Consider the following 23,600-nt stretch of genomic DNA (forward strand, 5'->3'; position numbering starts at 1 on the left):
TCTATTCCGTGAGAACCTGGTCCCTGTGCAGCCCGGGACTGACCCCTTCTCATCCCTGCGTACCCACCAGAGTCCCCTTTCCCATTTCCCCTTCTCCCCAGCAGCCCCGCTCTTCCACCGACGGCTGGATGTGACAGACACATCACTCGGCCCTGAGGGACGCGTCCATGTTCCTTGACTAACCTATTTCTAGGTCACCTTCCTGCACTCAGCCGGTGTAGCCTCCCCCCTGGGCTGGTTCCTGGGGATCACTACATCTCTGCCCACCCTCCCTGGAGGCAGGTGCCAGTCGCTGGGGCTCCTGGGAGGGGGTGGGGCAGGCATATCCTGAGGCAAACCTAGGTCCTTCCCCTGGTGAGATGTGGTTACGCCGATGTCGGGTTATGGAGGAGGAATCTCAAAGCGGGGAGATTACCAGTCCTGTGCCTCTCAGACCTCCGCAGTGGGGATCGGTCTCCCCGTAACCCTCTAGCTCAGCCTTGGTGGAGTCCTGGGAGTCACTGCCATCCACTGGTGTCTTGCCACCTCCTGGCACCAGCTCACCCAGAGGGACTGGGCACAAACCTGAAACTGCTAATTACGTGCCCAGGGGCTACTATAAACACGGCCCTTAAGATGTTTGTAGACAGCTGGGAGACTGACAACTCCTCTGAGCTGTTGGGCAAGTTGATCTGGATTGTCTCCTAAGGTATCTGTCCTCCAGTCCCGCCTCCCCACCCCCCATGTGTGGCCTGGAGGGATGAGGGAAGCCAGTGAAGACCATGGACCTTGAGCAGCTTGGGCAAACCGCCTACTGGGGGGACAGCTTTGTAATTTGGGGGACCCTGGGCTTCGGTGGAGGGCGTGGGTGGATGACTAAGGCCCTGTAGAGATAAGATTGTGCCTAGGGGAGGGACTAAATTAGCCAGGCCAGGTGAGCAGGCTGGGAGGTGTGACCTTTGTCCCAAGGAAGATGGGTAGGAGAAACTGCCTGGAGGCTGTTGGTGGAGAGGACTTTTAGTCCAGCGAGGGAAGAAAAGGGAGAAGAAATTAGGGCACCTGGGGCAGCCTGCACTGGGGAGGCTTTGGGCTACAGCTTGAGCACTTTCTGGTGGATATTCCACAGCCCCCGCCCCCTTCCCTCTCTTCAGAGCATTTGTGCCCTTCCCTAAAGCACACTGGCCCCATAGCCTCCTCGTTCCCGCCCCTCCTGGTAAAACCAGCCGCCCCACACCAGGGCTTTCTCTTTGGTCACTCAGGACCCTCACAGCTCTTCCTGTAACTACCCCCCCCCCCCCCCCCCCCGCCCACCAAAGTGGCTAGAAACTTCCTTTCCAAGGGCTGCAGTTCCTCCTTTGACGTGGCCTGTTATGCCAAGAGATATTTCACAATGGATCCTGCTTTGAGGGGCTTCACAGTTTTACTTCACTGTATATTTTAGGCATGGGTAGGCAGGAGGTGGAGGGGGTGGGAGAGGCTCCCAATAAAGTAGCAGGTGAACAATTCCTGGAAGGCACGCATCTCAGGGACTGAGGGCCTAGGACGGGAGGGATAGCCTGACCAGAGGGTGCCCACCCTCTGGCCCTGTGCTCTGTCCCCTAGGGCAGCGGGGGCTCATTGCGTTTTGAAAAGGAAGCGTCTCTGTCTAGTCTGCCTGCTGCCTGGTGTAGATAGTGGGGTACAGCACCTTGGCCGGGCCAGGTGTGCAGAATCTGGGGTTGGGCTCTGTTGTCCTCCAGGTCCACTCTGCTGTCTCTTGACTCGGTCGCTGGGCAAGAGTGAGGAGGAGGACCACTCAGGTCTACCTACCACCTGGTCTCCAGGCTGGATTAAAGCGTGGCTCTGCCCCATCAGCTGGGCACCCCCAGATAGGCATGTTGATTTGGCAGGTCCGCCTTGAACCCTGTTGGACATTGTGTGAGCCTCCCTCCTGCGTGTGGTGTGGCAGTCTCCTCCATCAGATGGCATTCCAGGACACAGACCCTTCCTCATTTCTGTTTGCCCAGCCCCTACCCACAGGCTCTGCACAGGCAGTTTTTTTGTTTTGTTTTTTAAGCTTTTTAGAGATAGAGGGGGAGAGAGAGAGAGAAACATCAGTGTGAGTGAAACATCAATTGGCTGCTTCCTACACACCCCCTACCTGGGATTCAACCCAGGTATGTGCCCCGACCAGGAATCAAACCGGCAATTTTTTGGTGCACAGGACAACATGCAACCCGCTGAGCCACACTGGCCAGGGCAGCAATTTTTTTTAATTCAAGAAATATTTGAGCATCTAATTTGTGCTAGATTCTGTGCTGGGCACTGGAGATTCTGCAGTGAACAATAGACCACAGTCCCTGCCTTCATGGCGCTCACATGATGGCAGAGGGGGCAGGCAAACAGGTAAAACCTGCAGTGAGTGGGATGGCAGGAGAGAAAGCAGGGCAGGAAGGAGTGCTGACCGAGGAATTGTGTTTTGAATGGAGTGGGCAGGGAAGTCCTCACTGAGAAGGTGGCATCTTGACCAAAGAGCTCCAGGCCGAGGGAACAGCAACTGCAAAGGCCCTAAGGTGGGGCCATGGCTGATGAGATGTGTCCACAGAACTGCAGGGAAGCTGTGTATTGCAGAGTAAGGCGGTAGCGTAGAAATCGGGGGCGGGGGGAACTGATGTAGCCAAGCCACAGCCCAGAATCCCAGGAGGGAGAGCAGGAGGACAGTACAGTTGATTCTAGCAATCCATCAGCCTGAAATGCATTTCCTGGCTCTGCCCACCTCAGACCATTGCCGTTGAGAGGTTTGGGCATTAGGCATTTCGTGGGGGAGGTGTCTGTGTGGTCGTGGCTGCCGTGGACTTTCCTGCCCTCAGCCGTGTCAGATCAGATAAGCCTGTCCACATGAGTGTGGAAACAGCTCTTGCCAGACTGTTATTTCCACCACACAACGGGCACCAGCAAAACCCACCCAGGTGATGCGCGCTAAGCGGGCAGAGCACTGTGGGGCCATCTCCCTTTCCCACTGTCAGTGCTGTCAGGGGTGCGGCCAGCTCCGCATTGGAGGCCTGCAGAGCCGCTGGCAGCCTGTGCTTGTCAGGGACTGGCCGGCCTCCCCTAGGACGGCTTCCTCTTCTCCTTCTTGAGCTCCTGCCCTTCCTGAGCCCCAGGGTGCCTGGGCCTCTGTTCACTCCGTCTACCCAGGGGCAGCTGGCGGCACAGCCCTGTGCCCTGGTCTGCTAAGGAGGCTCTGTCCAGTCGAGGCCCCGTGTGTGTGTGTGTTTGTGTGTGTGGTCTGTGTTGTGTGCAGTGTGGTGTGTGTGGTGTGTGTGTGTGGTGTGGTGTGTGTGTGTGTGGTGTGTTGTGTGTATTGTGTGTGTTGTGTGTGTGTGTGGTGTGTGTGGTGTGGTGTGTGTGGTGTGGTGTGTGTGTTTGTGTGTGTTATCTGTGTTGTGTGCAGTGGTGTGTGTGTTGTGTGTGATGTGTGTGTTGTGTGTGTGTGTGTGGTGTGTGTGGTGTGGTGTGTGTGTTATCTGTGTTGTGTGCAGTGGTGTGTGTGTTGTGTGCGGTGTGGTGTGTGTGTGTGTGTGGTGTGTGTGTGTGGTGTGGTGTGTGTGTGTGGTGTGGTGTGGTGTGTGTGTTGTGTGTGATGTGTGTTGTGTGTGTGTGTGTGGTGTGGTGTGTGTGTTTGTGTGTGTTATCTGTGTTGTGTGCAGTGGTGTGTGTGCTGTGTGCGGTGTGGTGTGGTGTGTGATGTGTGTGTATGGTATGGTGTGTGTGGTGTGTGTGTTGTGTGTGTGTGTATATAGGTGTGGTGTGCAGGAGAAAGTAGGAAGCCAGAACTGTGTGCATCCTTGGAGTGTCACATGGAGTCTGAGGTGGCAACTTAGTGGTCCAGAGCTGTGGGGTCCAGGTGACCTCTGACCCCAGCTCCCACTAGCAGGCTGGTACTAGTAACACCAGTGTTTCTAACCCTACTTCTTGACTTCCTTCAGGAAATGGGAGGTTTTCTGACTGTGGGGCCTGTGTTTAATTGATTCAACCTGCTTCATCTTCTGAGACAAGTGGGCTCTTTCCTTAGAGTGTAAACATGATTCAAATGAAAACAGAAGCTCGGTAGCTAATACCTGTGGCTCTGCTCATGGGAGCTTTCTCTTTGAGGGGGTCAGAAAGAGGAAGACCTAAACAGAACTCGGGTGTGGGAGAGGGGGTGGGAGCGCTCTTATTCTTGAGTCATTTTGTCACCCCCACTCTCCTGCGCGTCACAAGCCTATTGCCATAAAAAGGGAGCCCCGCATTCCCAGTGGCCTGTGCGTCTGCAGTGGATGTGGGGCCGGCTCTTCACTGGAATTCCATCTCCCTCGTAGACTGGAGAGAGCGTAGGAGCCAGTGTATCCTTCCTGATCCCCGGTTTTCCTGGGAGGAATACCCACTTCAAAACACACGCGCCTTCACCTCATGCCCAGTGCCTGTTCAAGTAGAAAAAACATCAGAGTCAGAAAGTAACGTGGATCTAGAGCAGCGGTTCTCAACCTGTGGGTCGCGACCCCTTTGGCGGTCGAACGACCCTTTCACAGGGGTCGCCTAAGACCATCCTGCATATCAGATATTTACATTACGATTCATAACAGTAGCAACATTACAGTTATGAGGTAGCAACGAAAATAATTTTATGGTTGGGTCACAACATGAGGAACTGTATTTAAAGGGCCAGAAGGTTGAGAACCACTGGTCTAGATCCTGGCTCTGCTGCTTGCTAGTTGTGGATCTTTGGGCAAGCTACCTCACCCTTCTGAGCCTCAATTTCCCCATCTGTAGAATGGGATTGATAATGGCATCTACCCTAGGTGAAGTGAAAATGAGCGCCCTAGCTGGTTTGGTTCAGTGGAGAGAGCATCGGCCTACTGACTGAAGGGTCCCTGGTTCGATTCTGGTCAGGGGCACATGCCTGGGTTGCAGGCTTGTTCCCTAGTATGGGGCGTGCAGGAGGCAGCCAATCAATGATTCTTTCTCATCATTGATGTTTCTATCTCTCCCTCTCCCTTTCTCTCTGAAATCAATATATAATGAGCCACTGTCACCTAATTCGTCCAGAGTGGGTTTGACACTTGCTCAGTTGGTGGCTGATGGGTGGTTAGGTAGCAAGAGAGTATAGTGCCCAAGAGCCTGGTCAGGTGTCTGGGTTCAAATCCTGGCTCAGCCAGTAGCTGTTTGTGGAATCTCAGGCAAATTATTTAACCTCTCTGTGCCCCAGTTTCCTCATCTAGGAAATGAGGATGATGCTAGTTCCTCCCTCATAAGGTTGTTATGTGGACCAGGTGTATAAATGTATGAAAGCACTTAAAACAGTGCCTGGCATATGAGTGAGCTCTTCATTTTAGTTTCTGCAAGCACCTACTGGTCTGATTCTTGTGACTCATAACCTTAGCACCTAACAGAATTCTTACAGGGAAGATGTCAACACTGAAACAGGAAGGTGGCAGGGCAATAAACGCCATTACCTGAGGGCCCTCCAGGAGAGCAAACTCCGCTTCCTCTGCTTCTGTGTTTGTAAGAAAACCAACTCAGCCTCTACAGGTGCAGACTGGGGGCCGGAGTGTGGTGACTGGTGCCCAGGTGGCAATCGGTGACTGAGATGCAAAGCAGGTCTGAGGTGACAGCCGGCTCTCTGGGGCTTGGTGTGGGCTGCACCTGGTCCTTCCTGCCAGAGGCCTCCTGCTCTGCCAGGCCTGGCTACGAAGGAGAAGGAGAGGGGGCTGCACCTCTCCCCACCTGCCCTTCACCTCCAGCCAGGGCCTGCCCGGCATCCACCTCTGCCTAGTTGGAAAGCCAGCTTGGAGCAGTGCTGCCCGCCTGCCAGCCCACAGCATCTGCCTTATGCAAGCACTGCGGCTCTGGCTGCCTGCAGGCCCCGGAGACATGGAGGGGAGCCAGACAGAAAGGTGTGGGCTGTGCAGCCACCCCGCCACGTTGGGCCAGTGCCCCTGGTAGTTTTCCAGGGAGCAAACCTACCTGTTCATCTGGCTTGGCTGCTCAGAAGCCTGCAGCTCAGCCAGTTCCTCCTCAGTGGAGGGTGGTGGCAGGACAACCTTTGCCTCCTTGGACGGATGGTCTCCGGCAAAATAAAGGGCTCCTGTTGACAACACATTGTTGTGCGATTATCTGCAAGATCGCATCAGTTACGGCAAAGAAAGTCTTGTCGCAGCACAGGTGTGTGTATGTGTGTATACACACATGCGTACATGGAGTTGTCGTCGACTCTTCAGTGCACACACACCGTCTAAGGAACTGTGACTGAACCCCCACCCCCCACTTATGCTCTCTCACACTGTATTTTATAGATTCTAAGACACTTTTTTCCCTTCACATTTCAACATCTCAAATTGGAATGTGTTGTGCATTCGCTGGTGGTTATAATGTAATTGACAGCGCCTGTTCTTTCTTGGTGTACCTGAAATAACAGTGCATCTTAAAATCAAAGGCATCTTGAATTTAATGAAACACAAAAACTAGGTAACCTCTAAGAACTTACATAATTTGCCCAGTTTCTTCAAGGAAAGGGAGAGAGCCACCTTGTCATGGTGGTAGGATTTATGAAAGGATGCTGTAATGTGGTTCAAGGAAATGAGCTTGAACACTGAGCAGACCAGGGCTCAGATTCCAGCTTTTCAGCTCATCAGCTGTGTGACCTTGGGAAAGCAGAGCAACCTCTCTGAGCCTCAGGTTTCTTCTTGCACCGAATATGGGTCATGGCTCCATAGTCGTCATGATTATGTACAAGGCACCTTTCCCTATTTCTCTCTCCCTGCGTATCATCTAAGGCAGGGGTGGGCAAACTCTTTGACTCGAGGGCCACAATGGGTTCTTAAACTGGACCGGAGGGCCGGAACAAAAGCATGGATGGAGTGTTTGTGTGAACTAATATAAATTCAAAGTAAACATCATTACATAAAAGGGTACAGTCTTTTTTTTTTTTTTAGTTTTATTCATTTCAAACGGGCCGGATCCAGCACGCGGGCCGTAGTTTGCCCACAGCTGATCTAAGGTCACATTGCTCCGTTCTACCAGGTTAAAGGGAAAATGAAGGCAAGGAGTGGGCTGCTGGCCTCCCCAAGGTGGCAGAGAGAAACTGGTGATATGTACCCGGGCTTTCTGACTCAGTTTACAATCCTCGAACATCATCTTTTCCTTCCTTCCATCCTCCCATTTTGCCTGAGTTTTCGTTTTCACATGTGTTTCCTTTTAGCAGTTTTCTTTCAAATCTCTCTCCTCTTCCTTTCTGTAAAATCTTCCCACATGTAGCCTCTTTGAAGCTCCTTGTGGTGGGAAAGAAGGGGGGGGCAATGCCCGTGGCCAGGGTGGCACAGGCCCCAGGAGCCTCAGCTGGCAGTAGTCAGTGGTCTAGCGTGCTGTGGTCTCTGCAGCCTTCAGCTCAGGTTCTAGTGCCACCAGCCTTGCTCATTCCTGTTCCCATGGCCTGCAGGGCTCAACCCGAGAGAGTGCTCCAGTGCTGCGTGTTGGACACTCCATTGCTGAGTATTCAGTATTCCCTGTACCCTCCTTGCGTTAAAATCAGACCTTGCTCAGATCCCAGCCCTGCTTTAGCTCTGTGACTTTATGCAAGTTACTCAACCTCTCTGAACCTCAGTTTTTCATCTGAATGGTGACAGATGCACAAAAACATCGGGCACATGATAACTGCTTAATAGGTGTATTTTTTCCTGGTCTTCCTCAGATGTTTAAGACTACCTGTGTTTCTGTAGCGAGGCACCCAGGGCTTGGGGAGTGCCAGCCGACAGTCTGGCTCCAAATAGAGTTCTGAGCAGGGAACAGCATCGGTAAAGACACAGGAACCTGTGTGAGCACGATGTGTGGGGCAGGAGGGCTGGGCTGCAGGGGGAAGGGTTGGGGTGCGCCGTCAATACTGGGGACCTGTGAGGGTGGGATTGATGAGGTGGCTGCTCACTGAGGAAGGAGCAGGACTGGGGAGCAGTGGACTGCGTTTGAGGTCCTGGGAGAGAGCCACATGGGGTCTCCAGTGAAAGATGCTGGCTGAAGGGACACCTTCAGAGCAGGCTGTGGTCTTAACCCTTGTTTTGGTCAGAGGTCTCCTCTCTGCCTCTCTCCCTCTTGAGGGCCTGATGTCAGCCGGTAGCCCACCTTCCTCAGGTGTGTGCACGGTGTCAGGGCCGCAGCCCCCTCTTTCATGAGGTGGAGCTTGGCCTCTGGCGTGAGGATGCACCTCAGTGGTTCCCGGGTACCGGGGCGTAGAATGAACGAAACAGTGGGACGGCTTTGTTTACAAAGAGCCCCTATAGCCGGTGCGGTGGCTCCCCTGGGTCCCGGAGGCAAGGCTCCTGCGCAGCTCCAGGCTGGGGACAGAGAACCCTGGGTTAGCTGGCCGAGGCTGGATGGGAGGAAGGGTCCCCGCTAGGTGGTTCTTCTCTCCATAAACGGTACCTAAGGAGCCCCCTCTCTCAGTCCCAGGAGGAGTCACAGGGCAGAGAAAGGACCTGCTGGGGAGAGTGTGCCCAGAGGTGGCTGTGGGGCTCAAGGAGCTGGGTTCCGGGCTGCAGGGGTGGGGTGTGTGGAGTGTTTATCTGGGGCTTGTTTAGGGTCAGGTGTTTGTGGCAAAGGGAGGAATTGTTTCAGACATAGGAACAGCCTGTGCCAAGGCATGGGGGTGGCGGTCAAGCCAGGAGCTTGGGGTATGAGGGAGGGGAAGGGGCAGTATCATGTCCTGAGGCCAAGACTGACTGGACAGGGCAGTGTGTGCTGGCTGAACAGGCAGGGCCTGGGTCTATGGCTCTCTGAGCGGGTTGATGGATTTTCAGTAGCCTCAGACTCCGCAGGGGCCTCCTACCTTCTGAGCCCCATCTGTGGTCAGACCTGTGCTCGCTCACCTGTCCCCACTGGGAGAGCCTGGTTCAGCCTGTCCTGGCCTGTGGCCAGCGGCCCCTGGAACACACAGCCTGGTGGCTGGACCTTGCCAAGGCTGAAGGACAAAAAGAGACACCTGCACTGAGCCTGCGGGAGCACTGCTGAGGCTCTGGGCGGGTGGGAGGTGCTGGGCGATTACAAAAACAGGTCTTCGCGGGGTGGACAGGAGGAGACGGGCCTGCCCTGTCATTGGCCCTCCTGATCCCCATGGTCTGCTCAGGAGGTGGGTCATGTGGAGCCTGGCCACTAGCTGCAGGTGAGCATGGGCCCTCTGCTTGGTCTTCCAGGGCCTGGGGTGTCTGTGGCAGAGAAGGGGTGGGGTGGTGCCCGCCCTGGCTGTCGGCTGTTGGGCAGGGGCAGCTCTGTTCAGCTGTGCCCGCCTTGAAGCAGGCAGTGGCCTCTCCCTGGGAAGTTCCTGTTACCTCCTTTGAGGGTGCCCCGCCAAAGGAATGCTGCTTGGTCCACCCTGTGGACGGCTGAGAACAGGTGAGCTGGCCCCAGCCACTGCTTTTCCCGCCCAAGCCTCCACTTGAAGCTCCTCTTATCGTGATGAAAAACCAAGGAGCCCCCCAAGCAAGCCCCACAGGCTCTTGACTGTGGGAGTAATTAAGCCCTCACTTCAAAAGCCACCTCTTTAAAGGCTATAATTTGTAACCAGAATAGCTGCCAGGAGATGTTCAGAGAGCCAGGGAGCCCTTGATGTGCGCCCCTGGCAGCCTGCTAACTGGCTTTCCATTGGCCTTGCCCCACACCTGGCTGGGTGGGAACTGGAGCTCACGGCAGGTCCTTGGGAAATCTTTTTTGAGAATTGAGATGGGGTGATTGAACTTAGGGGTTCACGACTCAGGTTCACACGGCTCTACCTTTTTGTGTGACAGCAAAGGGACATAGAAAAGCTAGCGCATAACTTCAGGGGAACGTGGGTTAAACTGTGCACCGTGCCCTCTTCTGTCGGGAGGAGGTGGTATTACTTGCTGGGACTTAGGGAGAGAACCAGGCCCCCCACCCCCAGTAAAGCACATAGCGGATGCTGGCCACCTGGCTGGTGCTCCGAGGGCTACCTTTTTCCTTTCTCTCAGGTGTGGCTCCACCAGTCACCGATGTAGACAGAAGGTCTGCGTGTGGGTTTGGGTAGGTGGATACAGGGAGCTGGGCTAGCAGAAAACACCTCTCTGACCTGCAGCGTCTGTTGGCTGACATGCCTGGAATTCTTGGGGCTGGCTGCTGGGTTTGGTTTCCAGATGTGGAAGCAATTTAAGTTCTGTTTTCATAATCCCCAACAGTTTGTCTCCGAAGTCCACATTCTCATTTGAAAATCAAGGCTGCTGGCTCTGTTTGGGGGAAGGGAGTAGGCTGCTCCAGGAGGCCTCTGAGTCCTTTTTGCTCAGGAGGTAGGTTCACTGGGGCACTCCGATTTGGGACCTGGGGTTTTGTTGGGACAGTCACCCCCATCAAGGGCTTGGTCTCTGTGGGAGCAGAAGTTGACCCTGGGGCCACCTCCCCTGTGGATTTTCCTTGGAGATGAGTCATTTAGCTGCAGTATCTGCCGGCCCCGCGCTCACCATCACTGACTGTGGACGGACAGCCTGGGGGTGAGGAATAGAGAGGGGGCTTCGGTTCTGGCCGGTCAGAGGGAGGCTGGCGTCACAGCCGAGCAAGGTGCCCACATGTCCCAGGAATGGTAAGGGCGCTCCCTCCCCAAGTGACCACAACAGAGGGAAGACATCTGCTCTGGATTTCAAGTCGCCAAAAATACTGTCTGGCATGGAGAAACTGGTAATATCTTATTCAATTACTGAGTGCTGCTGGCCACAGAGGTGGCCCGACCCAGGACCGAGGCTCTGTGGTGCCAGCCTGTGGTTCCAGGGCTGACTGCTGGTTTCCTGTCTTGTAAACCAGTCCCTGTTTAGGTAAAATAACTTTGACATTTGTATTGTAACTGCACTAACTACAGTTTTAAATGTCTCTGACTGAGCTGCCCGCGCACTTCTTTAAGGGTAAAACCACCTATGCTACTGAGAGAACACAGAAACGGGAATAATTTCCCGAGATTCATATATAAATAGTGTTTACAAACACCATCCCGAAAATCACAGATTCAGCAAACTTCAGTTTCAGCAAAATGTAGTCACTGTACAAACAGCAGTATCTCCAAGTGATCATGAAAGAGAAGTCAGTGCTTCTTTTGAGGAGAGAACAGAACAAACAGAAACCCCGGCCTCTTGATGAGGTCCTGGAGGCCCAGTAGCTCTCCTGGAGGTGGAGTTGAACTGACATGAAGGGATTTGCGTTATTATCAGGGTGGGAAGAGGGAGAAAAATCCAGCTCGAGCTGAGGGGTTTCAGGCAGGCTTCTTGGAGGAGAAGGGAAGTGTATTTGTTCCCTAGGGCACCACAGCAAAGTGCCACAGACTGGGTGGCTCAAACTACTAAAATGCATTTCCCCCCACAATATTGGAGTCCACCATCTGAGAGCAAGGTGTTGGCAGGGTGGATTTCTTCTGAGGCCTCTATCTCCGCAGCTTGCAAATGGCCAGGGTCCTCTCCCTATGTCTTCACATGATCTTCCGTGTGTGTGTGTCCGTGTCCGTGTGTCCGTGCCCTAATCTTGCTGCCTAGACTGCTCATCATTCAGTTCTTCCTGGGGCTTGTTTGCCCTTGGAGGTTGTGTCGGTCCTCCAGCCTCCCTACTGCTGTTGACTCTCCCTCTAGGATAGTGGTAAGGACGGCCTCACCTCCTCATATTCCTTTTTAACTTGACAGGGATTTTACACTTTTCCTTAACCAGTTCAACGAGTTTGGGACAACTCAGCTGTCTTGCTGTTTTATGTACCTAAGGTTTACTTCTAACATACTGAAAAAAATAGACCTGTAAGCATGGATTATGGGAAGCCACTGGGGGTGAGGCCCAGCCACCCACCTGTATAACTCACAAAGTTTTGCCCAAAGCAGTGCTCTGCAGCACTTCACAGCACCCCTCCCCAGGCCCGAGGGTCCAGAGCCCACCACACAGCCCCTCCAATAGCCATGACTCCATCAGCCAGGCAACCACCACGGAGCTGGTGGAGAAGGAAACGGCACCGTTCATTAAGGATTTGCGTGTCCCTGGTGCTCTCCAGTGCTGTGACCATGTTCGCGTTGTCTCTGTGTATCGCTGTTTTTCCTGAGCCATTTGAAAGGAAATTAGGCAAGACATTATCAAAACTAAGGTCATTTCTCCTTTGTAACTATATACCATCAACACATGTAACCAAACCAAGCATATTCCCTAATATCACCTAACCCATCTTTTAGCTTCTCTGTGTGCCCCCAAAAGGTCTTTTGCAGCTCGGTGGTGGTTTGGTTGTTTGTCTGATCTGGGATCTAACCAAGGATGACATGCAGTTTTTATGTCTCTTGATGAATCTAGAACAGTGGTTTTCACGGTGCGGTCCTGAGACCAGCAGCACCTGAGAACTTGCTAGAAATGCTCTTTAAAACAAAAAAAGCATTACACCCTATGGAAGTGCACATTTTCAGACCTCACCCCAGAAACTGATTCAACCTGAATTTTGACAATTCCTCCCACCCCCATGGGATTCTGATGTGTATATCAAGTTTGAGAACCACCGGTCTGGAAAAATCCCCCTCCCTCTTCTTTTATACATTCTCTCTTTGAAAAGACCAGGCCAGTAGTCTTCTAGAAGGTCACACAATTTTGATTATTTTCCCTGTGATGTGTGATTAGTTCTTCCGTCTCCTGTTTTTCTGTTCAGTAGAAGTTAGATCCTAAGGCTTGATGAGAATTGAGTTGTGTTGTTAAAACTACATGATAGGTGGTGTTGTATCCCTCATATTGTATCATGTCAGTAGGCTAATGTCTGGTGGTTCCCAATTAGTGGTGTACGGTTTCATAACTGCACGGACAATAGCCTGCTTTCTCCATAGTAGAGGTGTGGGGCACGGTGGTTGCTTGCTATTTGGCAGTGATCTGTGGGGCGATTCTTTGGTACCGTGTAAGTATCCAACGCCTCATCAACCATTGACTGATGGTTTTTACCTACATTTGTTGGATGTAGTGTTTTTTATTTGTGTCAGGTCAAGTTTGTGTTGCTCAGATCTCTGTCTCCCTCCTAATTCTCTTGTTTGCCTGCTCCATCGATTTCTGAGGGCGGTGAATGAAAACCTCCAACTTTTAGTTCTAATTTTGCTTTATATATTTTGAAATGATGTTTTCAGATGCCTAAATGTTTACAAGTGTTACATCTTGTTAAATTCATCTTTGTCATAATGTTCCTCTATCTCTTACCTTAAAGTGTACTTTGTCTGATATTAATGTAGCCCCTCCAGCTTTTGAGAAGTTGGTATTGATGTGTATCTTTCTTAATTTTTTTACTTCCCATCTCTCTGTGTCCTTATGCTTAAATGATGTCTATTGTAAATGGTAGGTAGTTGTTTTTATCATCTAATCTGACAATATGTGTCTTTTAATAGGATGGTTTATTCCATTTTCTTTTTTTTCTCCGTTAGATTTTTAGTAAGATATTTTTATTTTTTAACTGCTAACTATCGACGTACTCGAACATGATTGGAATGGGAATGGCGTGGGAGGGGGATAGAGGGCTCGAGTGTCTCCTGGCTGGCAGATGGCTCCACTGTGAGGGGCGTTTCCAGTGGGATCCGGGGTCTGGGCCGTAGCCTAATGGGCTTAAAACTGGATCTTGTTGGCTCTTCCCACACCCCGGGGACTCATGCTGCTCATGCCCACAGATTGTCCCGAGGTGGAAGCACAGCCAGAATGCCAGCTGCTTCCTTTACGGCGAGAACTGGGCTCTGGCGCGAGCTTGGGCAGCCCTCTCTCCCAGTTGTCAGCGGGCTCCTGGAAAGTTTGCCCTGATTGGAAGGGTGGTGGGTGAACTTGGACACAAGGGAGGTGGGTGAACATTGAGTGGTCTCATGCTGGGTGTCAGCTGAGCTGAGCCTCACAGCCTTTGGGGCAGGCTGGTCATGCGGGTCAGCCAGCCAGAGCCCCTGTGGTCTGGGCCTGCTGTGGGCCCTCCCTCCCAGCCCCTTCCTTACTGGGGACACACAGGTCCCCGAATACTTCCAGTCCCGCTGCTCTGCCGCCCTTCAGGACCCCCCCCCCCCAGCCTCTGCTGCCGGGGGCCATCTGACATCCCTCGTTTCTGAGTCTTCTGAGAGCTGCATTGGGCCCCCGCTTCCCTTGAACTCCTGTGACACCCCTTTATCAGCAGCGTGTGTGTTGGAGGGAGGATGTGAGATCGGGAGAGAGACAGCTCAAGAGTTGCCATTAAAACATTGAGAAAACGGCAGTGTGGCTTCCACACCCTTCCGCTGTGGAGTGTGCAGCAGCGGGCACGTTATCTCGCCGCCTGCGCTTTGCGCCAGTGGCGTGGGGCTTCTTGAGAAACAGCAGCAAGGCTTCTCCTCCTCTTCTGCTCAGTCCTGGCCTGAGGCTCCCCCGCCAGTGGGGGCCACGTCCAGGACCGAACCACGTCAGCCCAAGAGCCTCAGCCTCCCTTCTGTGAAGACGGGTGATGCGAGAAGCAAACCCTCTTAGTCTTTCCCACTTGAGCCTAATGAGCTTCGGGGAAACAGCGGCTGTCACTGTGTCCCCCTCCTGGGAGCTGCGGTCCGCCTGGTGGTGAAAGTAGAGCAGCAGTGGGCGTCCACGCGGAGATCTCCTGGAGGCTGCGGGAGCAGGAGCGCGAGCCCAGTTCAGGGTGGTCTTGAGCCGCTGGTGATAATCTCCCTGTGGTGAGGGTTCAGGAGGTGGATCTCGGGGCCCCTGGCTGGTGGAGAGAGCTGAAAGTGGCCTTCGCTGCCACCCCGCAGAAGGGAGGTTGGCTAGAGGGGTGGGTCCTGGCTACTGTGATCTGGCCCTGGGGTGGGAACCTATCTTCCTGACCTCGGCCCCCACCAGCGCGGGAAGCTGGGGCTGCAGAGCTTGGCTCTCAGTGTGAGATCAGTCCCCACGGCTGGCCGAGACGGGCGATCAACTCTAAGGGTTTGGTAACCTGGCGCTCCCGTGTTCGCCTGGCCCTTGTATCTGAGCCCAGGTTACTTTTGTTCAGAATGCACGCCCAAGGCCCAGTCTGCCTGGGTGGGTACCTAAATACCCCTTTATTCCCACCCTTGTCCCTTCACTGGCACCTGGGCAACCTTCTGCTGAATCACGATCTCTTATCAGCCACTGATGAGCACCTCCCACCCACCTGCAGAGCTTGGCGTGGCTTCTGGGCAGGGGTTGGCAGCCACAGACAGGAGCCAGGGACAGCCTGGCTTGCTCACTGATCTCTGCTGCCACCATCTTTGCATGACGAGTGGCCAATACAGTGGTGTGTAGAGGATCCCCACCAGGTCACCCCTCTCCGTCCTGTGGACCTGGGGGCCCTGGCATCCACAGGTTAGTTCCTTACACTGGCTCTCTGCTGCCCATGGGAAGGACCCAGCGAGACCCTGACCAGCCTGTCACAGCTCCTGGCTGTGTCCTGGCTGGGGGTGTGACAAGTTTCATCCCAGCCCGGCCCCCAAGCCTGCTCAGCTCACCCAGGCGCAGGCTGGCTTCTCCCCACACGAGGCGTGGTTTGTGTGTATCACCGTCATGCCTTCCCCATGTGCCCACGGGGCCCGGCTGCGAGGGGAGCCGGGATGTGCCTGCCCAGGCTATTTTTATCCAGCCTGGTCCCCACAGCGCTGTTCTTTGGCTCCGAGTTACTGCTTGGGAGCCAGGGCTGGGGCGGATGAGCCAGAGCCTCGCAGCCTCCCGACGCCCTTGCCCAGCGGCATCTCGTCCTAGCACTCTGTGCAGAGACGCCTCCCAGGAGAGTGGGCAGGAGAAATCCCTGGCCGGGGAAAGAGGCACCTGGCACTCTTGGAGGGCTGGCTTTGCAGCTGAACCCAGCCTACCTCCGCCCAGTGTGCCAGCAGGTCCGAGGGACGGTCCCGGGGCTGGATGGTGGCCATGAGGCCAGGAGGCACCCCTGGGTGTCTTCTCTCAATACAGTGAAGACGATAATAGCACTTCCTGTGTGTGCTTAGAACATGTACCAACTCATAGAGTCCTAATAATAGCTAACTCCATTCCGTAGACGGGGAAACTGAGGTGCTGTGACCCCAAATCGTGGAGCTCGTAAGGGGTGGAGCCTGGATTTGATCCCAGTCGGCCCACCTCCAGAGGTTGCTCCTCAGACCACTCTGCCCCTCTCTTCTTTGCCGTGTGTCCTGCATCTGTGAGGGGGGGGCCTTGTTCTGGATTCTCTGTGCAATCCTGTCAGGTGGGCTCCTCCATCCCAGGCTCAGAAATGAACAGCTCATCCGGGTCATGCTAACCAGTGACGGGGCAAGGATGGCTCCCAGGCCTCAGGGTGGCCGTCCAGTCAGCCCACCATTCTGCAGCGCCGTCTGGTTCCTCAGGTACTGGCTCCTCACTCGCTGTGTGCTCCCTGCAGTGCTCACCACTGGGGCTCAGATGTAGAAACCCCATGCTTACCCCTTTAGGGTCTTCCCTCCCCCAGAGAACGTGGAAATGGCGCCAGTGCCCTCCGTACATTAGCTTCCAGGAAAATTCAGAGAAATTGTGCGTGTGACTTGGAGGTGGATCCACTGGGGCCAGGTGGGTGCGGGGGCACCAATGACATCAGCGAGTCTGAGCCCCTGGTGTCGCCCAGATCATGGACAGCGGGGCGTTGTTGGCTAGGCCTCTGATCTGGAGGCCGCCTGGTTGGGACCTTGGGTGACATACTCACTCCCCCAGTCCTGCCACCCCTCCAGAGCAGGCCTCTGACCTGGGACCCTGCCCCAGGCGTCCTCTCACACCCAAGGAGCACACTCTGTGGACGCAGATCTGGACACAGACCACATGGCTGGGTGAGCATGAGGTGCCCTATGCGGTGATGTCATCCTTTTCCACCCACTCCTCCCACTCTTGTGGGAATGAGCCCCCCCCAACTCACCCAACACATACACACACACACACACACACACACACACACACACACCCCACCCAACACACACACACACCACCCAACACACACACCCCACCCAACACACACACACACACACACACACACACACACACACACCACCCAACACACACCCACACACCAGAAACCCTTGGTTTTGGATAATTCCCCCGGCCCAGCCTCTGGAGGAGGGCATACCTCCCGGCCTCCTGTCTGACCAGGACCTGGCTGACTGGCCAGCCGGGACAGCTTGGTTTCTGCATCGTGTAGCCCCATGCCAGCTTCCTGCAGAAGAAGGGGTGACTTTGGGGCCTGCTGGCTGCTGAACACTGCTCTTGAGCCTGGAGAAGGGGACCCACAGGCAGGCTTTGTGCCTCCCGGCTCCCACTTCCGGCTGGGGCCAGTCCCGTCCAGCCCGAGCTGGAGACAGGGTGGGGACGTGGCGGGGACACTGGTGGTGCAGACCTCCCCTGCCAGAGCAGCCTGTTTGCCATCCTTGGGCCTCAGAACTCTCCAGAAACCCTTGGTTGTGGATAATTCCCCCGGCCCAGCCTCTTGAGGACGTACCTCCCGGCCTCCTGTCTGACCAGGACCTGGCTGACTGGCCAGCCAGGACAGCTTGGTTTCTGCAGCGTGCAGCCCCTGACAAGGCCAGACCCAGACTTAGCGTTCCCCCTGGTGCTGACTCCCTGGTGCTTGTGAAAATGGTTGTGAGTGTAGGTGGTGACTGGACACCACCACCCCGACAGTCGCTCTGAGGGTCGGGTGGCTGCCTTCATTCTCTAGGAGTCGGGCTCACAGGCCACTTGTCCAAGGTCACACAGCTTGTGAATGGCGGCCCACCAGGACTCAAACCCCGTCTGCCGACTCTAGAGCCGCATTCACCAGGGGGTGGGGCTGAGGAGGATACTGCGTCTGTTCTACCCCCTTTGCTTCTGGGGTCCCTCAGCAGGGTGGGAGGAAGTGATCCGGAGTGGGCTGGCCGTGTCAGCCACCCTGTGCCTTCAGGAACAGGGCCTGGGCTCTGTGCCCAGGGCTGGCAGTGGGTCCGAAGGAGAGGGCTAGGAATAGGGGTCACCCACAGGTGTTGCCCGGTGCTGCCTGCGAAGGACACTGTCCTTTCCCTAACGACCCCCCAGAATAAACATACCCTTTCTACCTCACCTGTGGCTGAGAGGAGCTACTGGAGGCCGCCTGGTTGGGACCTTGGGTGACATACTCACTCCCCTAGTACTGCCACCCCTCCGGAGCAGGCCTCTGACCTGGGACCCTGACCCGGGCGTCCTCTCACACCCAAGGAGCACACGCTGTGGACGCAGATCTGGACACAGACCACATGGCTGGGTGAGCATGAGGTGCCCTATGGGGTGATGTCATCCTTTTCCACCCACTCCTCCCACTCTCATGGGAATGAGCCCCCTCCCAACTCACCCAACATACACACACACACACACACACACACACACACCACCCAACACACACATACACACACACACCCCACCCAACACACACATACACACACCCCCCCCACCCAACACACACCCCACCCAACACACACACACACACACACACACACACCACCACCACCACCACCACCACCACCACCAGGGGCTGCCGCAGCCCAGGCTCCCTCTGCCTGGAATTGACCTTGGGTTTGTCCGGGAACTCCTGGAATCTTGTAGCTTCAGTAGAATTTGCGTCACCACCGCCAGGCGGATTAATCTTTAGCTTCCACACATTCCCCAAAGATCGCCTTCTTCCTGGAAGTACGCGTGGCCTGGGAGCTCACGCTGGGCCCTAGCAGCCAGGCCGCCTGGCCGGAGGGTGACCTAGCTCTTGGGAAGCCCGAGCAAGTCCCAGTCCTAGAAACCCTGCGAGGACATTTTTATTACGGATGAGTTCAGATAAAACTGAAAACCATACAAGAAAGAAACAGGCTTAGAAGGGTTTCTAGTGTGACTGGGCTCTGCCGGCCAGTGCGCGGTGGCTGCGGCTGGGCTGAGCCTTTGCTCCCGGCACCTTCCTGCCGCTGCCCCTGCTCTGCCTCCCTGCCCGCGGGGTGGGCGTCGGAGCAGGCTGTCCCCAGCCCCAGCAGCACCCTCGCAGGCCCAGCGCCGCCCCCAAGCCCTTCCCCAGAGGCCCCGGAATGGGAGCTGGGCCAGAGCCCAGGCCCTCAGGGAGGACAACAGGTGACAGGGTTGCTTTGGTCCAGGACAAATGCCAAAGCGCTACCCTCCCAGACTAATCGGGGTGCAGTTAGTTAATTTCCTTCTAGCCGTCCTTATATTATTTTAATGGAGGGGAAAACTACCAGAAATGGTTTTGAAGTTAAAATTTCCACTGGCCTCGGGCAAACAATTGTGGGTTGAATGAAAAGGGTGATAGTGTAGGGAGCAGCTAACTTTAAAGAAAAATGCTGGCATGATGAGAGAGAAAGAGAGAGAGGAAGTGAGGAGTGGGTGAGGGGCCTGGCGTTGGCAAGGGGAGACTGGCTTTAGGTCTCTGAGGCTGGGAAGTTCCAGGGCAACCCCTGCCCATGTCAGATGGAGACCATGAGTCCTTAATCTCTGCTCTGTACACCTCCCAGCACTCTCCGGGGCTGTAGTGAGAGGCGGGTGGGGAGTTTGTGAGACGGACATATACAGGAGGCTTTGTCAGGTGTGCGGGGCCAGGCAGATAAGGACTCTGCTCAGTCACAGGGTAAAAATACGCCTCAGGAGGTGGCGGTCTTGTGGGAGGGAGGGACCCCTGTGGGCATCTATCCTTTCTGTTGCCCCACCTGTGGCTGAGACAGGGCCACTCTGGCTGGGACCGTGGTGAGCTGCCCGGATTGGTTCGCTTGTGGGATGTCGGGTACCAGGTACCTGCGTGCTGTGTGGGGTGTCTCCGGCACAGTGCCCGGCAGAAACTCAGCCTCTGGGTCTGGGTATCCAGTGAGGTCAACAGGAGCTGTCCCGAGCCCAAGCCAGTCAGTCACCTGAGCACAGATGCTGGTCTCACTTGGCGCCTGCCCGCCGTCCCCGGGGACCCCTGCTGGCACGGTGCTGTGGAGAGTGGGTGTTGGTGACGCACAGTCCAGTCCCAGCCCTGCCGCTAACTCCCGAGGCTCCAGGCGAGTCACCACCTACACAGCGGGGGAGAGGAGACCCAGCTCACAGGGCTGTGAAGACCGGAGGCAACGCCCATTTGTAAAGTGGCCGAGTGCTCCTGTGAGCCACAAAGCTGGGTTCCTAGCTGTGCTAGCTCCCCTGCCGGGCCCGGGAAGGTGAAAGCTCGCAGGCACGTTGCCCCTGCAGGAGCCCCAGCTCTCCTCGGAGGGCTGTCTCCTCCTGCTTTCTCTCCGGGCATCCACACACTGACTCGGGGAGTTCCCTGTGGGGACAGGAAGTGGGCACATGCAGCTGCAGCAATAGGGCTTCACAATTACTAATCTGCCCTGTGATGTGTGTTCTCATGGTCACCATGAGGTTTGAAAGCCCATGAAGTGTGGGGTGCACCAGTGGTAAAGGGAACCGAGCCTGTGGCTGAGGCAGGTGGGAACCGGAGGCAGGCCGAGGACTTTAGCAGGTGACTCTGAGCCGTGATGTCCTCATTAGTAAACGGAGATAAGAACCCTGAAGAGGTGTCACGGAGCCCAAATGGGGTGATATATCAGCTCTCGGCACAGACTCGGTGGCTGCCCATGAGTGTGAGTTCCTCCTGGGATGCCGGCCGGGCTTGCAGGGGAGGAGCTGGCGTAGGGCAGGATCTGAGGGAGTTGGGAGCCACGTGGGCTTGGAGTAGTGACATCTAGGTAGAAAGGGCTATGTGAACGCCAGGGGTGATTTTAATTACACAGTCGGGGGCCTGGCTGTCTGATGCCGACTTTATTGGCCCATCTGGTGCTCAGCCGGAGCCTGGCACCGGCAGGAGCCAGACTCATTAATTAGCATCTCTTAGCCCAGGGTGTGTTGGTGGGTCTAGACCCGCAGGAGCCTGCGCACCACTGGCTGCACACATCTGGGCGGGCACAGCACGCCTGTCACTGACCTCCTTCCTCAGATGTCCCTGATCCTTGTCCGAGGAGCTGCCGGGAGGCTGCCCACAGCCCTTCGACTATTAACCCTCCTTGCAGTTCTGGGGCTGCCGGGAGCACCTTTCCTGGGGGGCTGTGCCAGCCCGAGCCGAGGAGCCCGCTTAAGAACCTTGGAGCAGGTGAAAGCAGTGCCACCTGGGAGGTACCCACCTCCTCAGAGACAGAGTGGCCCCAGGAAAAGGTTTGCAGAGAGCTGTCCCTCAGACCAGAGTGAGCTCTGCATCAGACCAGACCCCTTCTCCTAGAAGATGATTTGAACAAAAGCTTCAGGCAAATCGTGCGCCAACATTGCGCCGGGCAGCATGCTAGGCGCCGGGGACCAGCCCAGAGCGCAGAATGGAGAGCCTGGTGTTCTTGCTCCTGCGTGGCTGTGGCAGGGCCAAGGAGACCGTGCCCCCCAGGCTGGCATCGCATCCTGTGACTGAGGTGTATTCTTCGAGGCCCACTGTGACACAGCGCTCCTATAAGACTTCACTGCCACTCCCAACTTACCGAGAGAACTGGGGTCCCGAGAGGTTATGGGAAGTGCCCGGCGTCATGGCGGGTGTCATGCTGCACGCATGTCCCTGTGCTGGGTGGCAAGCTCTGCAGGTCAGGGTCCTTGTTCTCAGTGACCATTCATTGGGGCTGTGCCCTGAGCTCCATCACCACGAAGCCTTCTCCCAAGCTACTTGGCCTCCTGTGCAGCCTTTGTGACGGGGATCGTGACGAGCTGCCCGGGTGCCTTGAACCATGGCCGGCCTGGCTGTGGCCCTCCTCCAAGGGGGGCTGTCCCTGGGGGTTTGACTCCTCACTGGGCTCTCGTGAGGCGGCAGTGTGAGAGGCCCCGAGATGAATCACCTGGCAGGCGTGCTCATACCTGGAGCCTCAGGGTCCCTGCGTGCCATTCCTGCTGTCATTAGGTGGGGCGCCTGGGCTTCATAATTAGTAACGTGTCCTTGCCATCTGATGACCGGTGCTGAGCCCTAGGGAGCCACCCTCACTGACTCCGTGTGTCTCTGTCCTTTCCAGGGCAGCGAGGTGCCAGGCCCCACCTTTGCTGATGGCGAGGTCCTCCCCAGGGAGCCCGGCTTCTTTCCTGAGGAGGAGGAGGAGGCTATGACACTGGCCCCGCCCGAGGGCCCCCCAGAGTCAGACATGGACAGCCCCATGGAGAGCACCCAGAGCCTGGAGGGGCCTGTCGGGAGCCCTGCCGAGGAGAAGGACGGGGGTCTCGGGGGCCTGCTCCTGCCTGAGGACAAGTGAGTGAAAGCTGTCTGCAACCCCATGCGTGACCCCTGGGCCCGGAGGTGGGTTCCCAGGGGACCTCCCAGAAGCAAATGACATAGACTTGGGGTTCACATCCCAGGCATACGTTTCATGGGTGTTTGTAAATAGCAAAACTTCCAAGAATCTAAAGGCTTAACAACAGGGCCAGTTGCAGAATTTTAGGCAACCGTGTAAAGTCAAGCTTCACTACTTAATGATATGGGATATCTGATCTCAATTAGTTTTTAAAAAGGCAAGATACAGGATGTCAATGAGGTATGATCTTAGTTTTAGTTAAAAAAATATGTATGTACTAGTATATAAAAATATTTATATATATAAATGCCTAGGAAAAATGATTCCAGAAAATTAGCAGTTCTTTCAGGATGAGATTATTAATGGCCTTAATTACCTCCCATCTACTGGGCTATATATTCTGTATTTTCTTTATTGCTCATGTGTTCTCATATCCAGAATTATGATTTTAAAATGACGTTAGGACCTAGTGACTTCCCAATGGGGCAGTGTCGTTTTTAGTTGGTGTCAGCAGGGGGTCCCTCTCCTTCCAGCCCTCACTCTGTCCCTGGAGAGATGATACGTGTTTGTGGGGTGATGGGCAGCAGCCGCCCTCGCAGCCGAGGCCGTGACAGTTGGGAGCTGGTATCTCATGTGTCAGGAGGCGGTAATGGTCACAGCTGACCCTGAGATTGGAGAGGCGGGGAGGGGTTCCCGTATCGATCGAACCATATGAAACTGTCCATTTTTAATAACTTTCAACTTTTAAAAAGCAACTTCATATGGTTCAACCTAATGTATTTCCTCAGCACGGGAGTTCTCAAACTTGGGGGCTCTGGGAGTTCTCGAGGGGCCTTGTGGAGTTGTTTATCCATGTGCTTCCTGTGACCAACCCAAGGACAGATGGTCACTGACTGCAGACCTGTTGGCCTATTGGCTAGTCATTTGCCACTTGATTGTCTCCATTGATTTCTGGGACCATCAGTCACCAGGAGGCAGCCAGCAGCAGGTGCCAAAAGTTTTAGTGAAATGTATAGGAGAGCCCTAACTGGTTTGGCTCAGTAGATAGAGCGTCAGCCTGCGGACTGAAGGGTCCCAGGATCGATTCCGGTCAACGGCATGTACCTGGGTTGTGGGCACATCCCCACTGGGAGGTGTGCAGGAGGCAGCTGATCCATGTTTCTCTCTCATCGATGTTTCTAACTCTCTATCCCTCTCCCTTCCTCTCTGTAAAAAAAAAAATCAAAAAAAATTCCATAAAACATTTTTTAAAAGTGTATAGGAGAAAGAAAGGAGGAGTATGATTAATTCAACCTGAGGTGCTGAGGAACCTCAGGGCAGATAGATAAGGAAATAAATACATCTGGGTGGAGGTACTGGAGACTTGATCTTTCACACCCTGTCATT

At 55.0% G+C, this 23,600-nt stretch overlaps 1 protein-coding gene across 7 annotated transcripts in view; it reads left to right on the forward strand.

The window, feature by feature from the left end:
* RAB11FIP4 (RAB11 family interacting protein 4) overlaps positions 1-23,600 on the forward strand; it is a 90,451-nt gene that overhangs the window by 54,712 nt on the left and 12,139 nt on the right. For 2 of the 7 annotated variants that reach the window (XM_059669474.1, XM_059669476.1), the window contains one exon: positions 21,942-22,171. The exons of 1 other annotated variant lie outside the window; for it this stretch is intronic. In XM_059669474.1, the coding sequence (XP_059525457.1) occupies positions 21,942-22,171 (230 nt within the window). Of the gene's footprint in view, positions 1-101; positions 216-9,191; positions 9,379-20,522; positions 20,544-21,941; positions 22,172-23,600 lie in introns of those variants that run through there. 4 more of the 7 variants (XM_059669478.1, XM_059669479.1, XM_059669477.1 and 1 more) reach the window with 4 other exon arrangements.

The sequence above is a fragment of the Myotis daubentonii genome, chromosome 16 (assembly GCF_963259705.1).
Source record: "Myotis daubentonii chromosome 16, mMyoDau2.1, whole genome shotgun sequence".
Classification (NCBI taxonomy): Eukaryota; Metazoa; Chordata; class Mammalia; order Chiroptera; family Vespertilionidae; genus Myotis; species Myotis daubentonii.